Here is a 6,000-nt window from a genome sequence, read left to right as displayed (position 1 = left end):
CTGGTGTTTCTTTTTTGACATGTTTATAACCAATGGAAGGAGCTAAATTCAAAACTACATAAATTAGGCAATTGTTTATTTTGTTTTAGCAGTAAAGCTAATAAGTTGCAGTGAGAACTCTGCATTTTATACAAAAATGTTAATCTGTTGTAGTGATGGAATTTTTTAATCTGTTTATAGGTTAGTTATAAAGCAAAATAATTTATAGTAGTTTTATTATTCAAGTGTTTGATAAATGTCATTGAGTTCTAAAATGCAATAAAGTTCTGTGAATTATTTTTGGACAATTAACACAGTGAAAAATAGGCTAACTAAACTCTGCAGAAGGTCTCTTTGTGCTAAATGTTTTGGTTTTTATCTGTATTTTTTTAAATAAAGGTAATTGAAGTGTAAGAATTAGGAACTTGTTATGTAAGAAAATGAAAATAAAGTTCAAAGTTATGTAGGAATACAGCATGTTACTCTTGTGTGATGTAACTACTTGATGTATGTGTACCTGGTTGGTTTACACCATTCTTCTTGGTGGGTGATTTATTGCTTTGTTATGCTAGTAGTCATATATGGTTCATGGGGCAAGCAATTCAAGCTTAAAGTATGTTCAGGTGGTAATTATCACAATAACGCTGGTTATTTGGACACGTGTAATGCCATATTTGATCATATTTTCCACATATTCCACACTTAATTAGTTTGCAAGTAACATACATATCACTGTGCTAGATTGCAAATAACTTTCATATCACTGTGCTAGATTACAAATGACATACATATGAGTAATATTATTAAAATAGTGACCTTATGAGTAAGTTGCACATCAGAAACTGGAGGAAGAATGTGTCATACATTATTCCCAAGTATTTTTCAACCTGTTTTAATATAATTAAATGTTGGTATATCAGTGTTAGGGTAATAAAATTGGTCTCATATAATGAAATATTTTATTTTCTATTGAGAACTTGTTATAGCATAGCATATATAGACAATGATTATGCTCAGATTTGTTATTACACAACTATTTTATACATCTAGTAACAAGAGAAGCTATTTCTCCAGAAGAAGGACCATTTACAGTTGGTGATTTTGAAATAAAAAGAAAGGTTTGATGAAGAACCAAAGGAAGCTGAGGTAACCTGTGGGTTAAAACTTTATTCAGATCAGAGCTGAGTGATTAATTCAATTAATTGAAATAATCAGTTGTCAATGATCATTGATTATATTAACTAGTGTTACATGAAATGATTGACTGATGAAGAACCAAAGGAAGCTGAGGTAACCTGAAGGTTAAAAACTTTATTCAGATCAGAGCTGAGTGATTAATTCAATTAATTGTACAATCAGTTGTCAATGATCATTGATTATATTAACTAGTGTTACATGAAATAATTGACTGATGAAGAACCAAAGGAAGCTGAGGTAACCTGTGGGTTAAAAACTTTATTCAGATCAGAGCTGAGTGATTAATTCAACTAATTGTAATAATCAGTTGTCAATGATCATTGATTATATTAACTAGTGTTACATGAAATGATTGACTGATGAAGAACCAAAGGAAGCTGAGGTAACCTGAAGGTTAAAAAACTTTATTCAGATCAGAGCTGAGTGATTAATTCAATTAATTGTAATAATCAGTTGTCAATGATCATTGATTATATAACTAGTGTTACATGAAATGATTGACTGATGAAGAACCAAAGGAAGCTGAGGTAACCTGAAGGTTAAAAACTTTTATTCAGATCAGAGCTGAGTGATTAATTCAATTAATTGTAATAATCAGTTGTCAATGATCATTGATTATATTAACTAGTGTTACATGAAATGATTGACTGATGAAGAACCAAAGGAAGCTGAGGTAACCTGAAGGTTAAAACTTTTATTCAGATCAGAGCTGAGTGATTAATTCAACTAATTGTAATAATCAGTTGTCAATGATCATTGATTATATTAACTAGTGTTACATGAAATGATTGACTGATGAAGAACCAAAGGAAGCTGAGGTAACCTGAAGGTTAAAAACTTTTATTCAGATCAGAGCTGAGTGATTAATTCAATTAATTGTATAATCAGTTGTCAATGATCATTGATTATATTAACTAGTGTTACATGAAATGATTGACTGATGAAGAACCAAAGGAAGCTGAGGTAACCTGAAGGTTAAAAACTTTTATTCAGATCAGAGCTGAGTGATTAATTCAATTAATTGGAATAATCAGTTGTCAATGATCATTGATTATATTAACTAGTGTTGTTACATGAAATGATTGACTGATGAAGAACCAAAGGAAGCTGAGGTAACCTGAAGGTTAAAAACTTTTATTCAGATCAGAGCTGAGTGATTAATTCAATTAATTGTAATAATCAGTTGTCAATGATCATTGATTATATTAACTAGTGTTACATGAAATGATTGACTGATGAAGAACCAAAGGAAGCTGAGGTAACCTGAAGGTTAAAAACTTTATTCAGATCAGAGCTGAGTGATTAATTCAATTAATTGGAATAATCAGTTGTCAATGATCATTGATTATATTAACTAGTGTTACATGAAATAATTGATATACGACTAAATGATTAATGTCACCAAAATAATTAATTGAGGTCAGTGTATTGATTGTTACTTTTTTGTGATTAATCATCCCAAGTAATCAAAATATTCCAGTTGTAATTACTCAAGTATTGTTTTCAGTCAATTCAAAGTCCTGTTTTCTATCTTATGATTCCATAAGAATGAAGGATATAAAAATTAGAGTGTACCTTAATAGTATCTACATTATGATGAATAATTTACATCACCTTTCGTTCTTCAGAGAATGTAGTAACGTGAACTGAAGAACAAGGAAAACCTAGAAAATAAGTGTCAGGACTCTCATTTCAGAAGAGATTGAGAATTTTTGAAATACTTATTTATAAAATTACAAACTTAATAACAATTTGTTTATTATCTACATTTTGGTGACAAGTTTATTTGCATACATCAGTAGTAATGTATCTCTACAAAAAGGAATAACATGGAAATTTTGATCAAACTTAAAGAGAGTGTTAATTCAAGTTCTTGGATATCATTGAATAAAAAATCATCCATCTATATTTAATAAACCTATTAAGTCATCCAAGTAGTGGGCTATTGCTAGTGGTAGGCAAATAGGATATTAAGTTGTATCTTCTGAAATATTTAATACAAGTCTAAAGAGGTTATACTTAAATTGTATGTATCACTGATTAAGCCACGCTTTGGAGTGTTGTGTTCAGTCTTGGGTTCATTACCTCATAAGGTACTGAATTGGCATAAAGGGTTCATAGGAGGGCATCTAACTTGATATCTGGGATGGAGGTACTGTCATACGAGGATAGATTAAGAACTTGGTTTATCTTGAAAAAAAAAAGATTGTTTGGGGAATTGTTGATACATCATCCTTTCTCATATTTGATGGTAAGAATGATCAGATTAGGGGAAATAAATGTAAATTTTGGCAGAAAAGAAATCACCTTTAGCTAAGACAACTTTATTTTTCTAATAGGATATTTAGCCTCTGGAAAGACTCATCTTTGTATGTGATGGATGCAGCTAATTTGAGGGGAAAGCTTGATAAATATTTGAATGATAATGAATGGCTTAAACATTTTTGGGTTTTGTTTTATTTATTAGATAGAACAGTCTAGATGGACAAAAGGTCCCTTTGTTGTCCTTTAATACTATGTTATACCAAATTTCAGAAGCTTCCTCAGATCAAGGTCCCTTGTTGTCCTTTAATACTATGTTATACCAAATTTTAGAAGCTTCCTCAGATCAAGGTTCCTTGTTGTCCATTAATACTATGTTATACCAAATTTCAGAAGCTTCCTCAGATCAAGGTCCCTTGTTGTCCTTTAATCCTATGTTATACAAAATTTCAGAAGCTTCCTCAGATCAAGGTCCCTTGTTGTCCTTTAATACTATGTTATACCAAATTTCAGAAGCTTCCTCAGATCAAGGTTCCTTGTTGTCCTTAATACTATGTTATACCAAATTTCAGAAGCTTCCTCAGATCAAGGTCCTTGTTGTCCTTTAATACTATGTTATACCAAATTTCAGAAGCTTCCTCAGATCAAGGTCCCTTGTTGTCCTTTAATACTATGTTATATACCAAATTTCAGAAGCTTCCTCAGATCAAGGTCCCTTGTTGTCCTTTAATACTATGTTATACCAAATTTCAGAAGCTTCCTCAGATCAAGGTCCCTTGTTGTCCTTAATACTATGTTATACGAAATTTCAGAAGCTTCCTCAGATCAAGGTCCCTTGTTGTCCTTAATACTGTTATACCAAATTTCAGAAGCTTCCTCAGATCAAGGTCCCTTGTTGTCCTTTAATACTATGTTATACCAAATTTCAGAAGCTTCCTCAGATCAAGGTCCCTTGTTGTCCCTTAATACTGTTATACCAAATTTCAGAAGCTTCCTCAGATCAAGGTCCCTTGTTGTCCTTTAATACTATGTTATACCAAATTTCAGAAGTTTCCTCAGATCAAGGTCCCTTGTTGTCCTTTAATACTATGTTATATCAAATTTCAGAAGTTTCCTCAGATCAAGATCCCTTGTTGTCCTTAATACTGTGTTGTACCAAATTTCAGAAGTTTCCTCAGATCAAGGTCCCTTGTTGTCCTTTAATACTATGTTATACCAAATTTCAGAAGCTTCCTCAGATCAAGGTCCCTTGTTGTCCTTTATACTGTTATACCAAATTTCAGAAGCTTCCTCAGATCAAGGTCCCTTGTTGTCCTTTAATACTATGTTATACCAAATTTCAGAAGTTTCCTCAGATCAAGGTCCCTTGTTGTCCTTAATACTATGTTATACCAAATTTCAGAAGTTTCCTCAGATCAAGATCCCTTGTTGTCCTTTAATACTGTGTTGTACCAAATTTCAGAAGTTTCCTCAGATCAAGGTCCCTTGTTGTCCTTTAATACTATGTTATACCAAATTTCAGAAGCTTCCTCAGATCAAGGTCCCTTGTTGTCCTTAATACTGTTATACCAAATTTCAGAAGCTTCCTCAGATCAAGGTCCCTTGTTGTCCTTTAATACTATGTTATACCAAATTTCAGAAGTTTCCTCAGATCAAGGTCCCTTGTTGTCCTTTAATACTATGTTATACCAAATTTCAGAAGTTTCCTCAGATCAAGATCCCTTGTTGTCCTTTAATACTGTGTTGTACCAAATTTCAGAAGTTTCCTCAGATCAAGGTCCCTTGTTGTCCTTTAATACTATGTTATACCAAATTTCAGAAGCTTCCTCAGATCAAGGTCCCTTGTTGTCCTTTAATACTATGTTATACCAAATTTCAGAAGCTTCCTCAGATCAAGGTCCCTTGTTGTCCTTTAATACTATGTTATACCAAATTTCAGAAGTTTCCTCAGATCAAGGTCCCTTGTTGTCCTTTAATACTATGTTATACCAAATTTCAGAAGCTTCCTCAGATCAAGGTCTCTTGTTGTCCTTTAATACTATGTTATGCCAAATTTCAGGAGGTTCCTCAGATCAAGGTCCCTTGTTGTCCTTTAATACTATGTTATGCCAAATTTCAGAAGCTTCCTCAGATCAAGGTCCCTTGTTGTCCTTTAATACTATGTTATACCAAATTTCAGAAGCTTCCTCAGATCAAGGTCCCTTGTTGTCCTTTAATACTATGTTATACCAAATTTCAGAAGTTTCCTCAGATCAAGATCCCTTGTTGTCCTTTAATACTGTGTTGTACCAAATTTCAGAAGTTTCCTCAGATCAAGGTCCCTTGTTGTCCTTTAATACTATGTTATACCAAATTTCAGAAGCTTCCTCAGATCAAGGTCCCTTGTTGTCCTTTAATACTATGTTATACCAAATTTCAGAAGTTTCCTCAGATCAAGGTCCCTTTGTTGTCCTTAATACTATGTTATACCAAATTTCAGAAGCTTCCTCAGATCAAGGTCTCTTGTTGTCCTTAATACTATGTTATGCCAAATTTCAGAAGCTTCCTCAGATCAAGGTCCCT

At 32.6% G+C, this 6,000-nt stretch overlaps 1 protein-coding gene across 1 annotated transcript in view; it reads left to right on the top strand.

Moving 5' to 3' along the window:
* Positions 1-798: 798 nt before the first annotated feature.
* Positions 799-6,000, top strand: part of LOC143233707 (uncharacterized) — a 60,441-nt gene continuing 55,239 nt past the window's right edge. The window contains exons 1-2 of the mRNA XM_076470237.1: positions 799-802; positions 1,094-1,125. Of these exons, the coding sequence (XP_076326352.1) occupies positions 799-802; positions 1,094-1,125 (36 nt within the window). The remainder of the gene's footprint in view (positions 803-1,093; positions 1,126-6,000) is intronic.

The sequence above is a fragment of the Tachypleus tridentatus genome, chromosome 1 (genome assembly GCF_004210375.1).
Source record: "Tachypleus tridentatus isolate NWPU-2018 chromosome 1, ASM421037v1, whole genome shotgun sequence".
Classification (NCBI taxonomy): Eukaryota; Metazoa; Arthropoda; class Merostomata; order Xiphosura; family Limulidae; genus Tachypleus; species Tachypleus tridentatus.
Note: the sequence above shows the minus strand (reverse complement) of the source record. Positions and strands in the feature narration are given on the sequence as shown.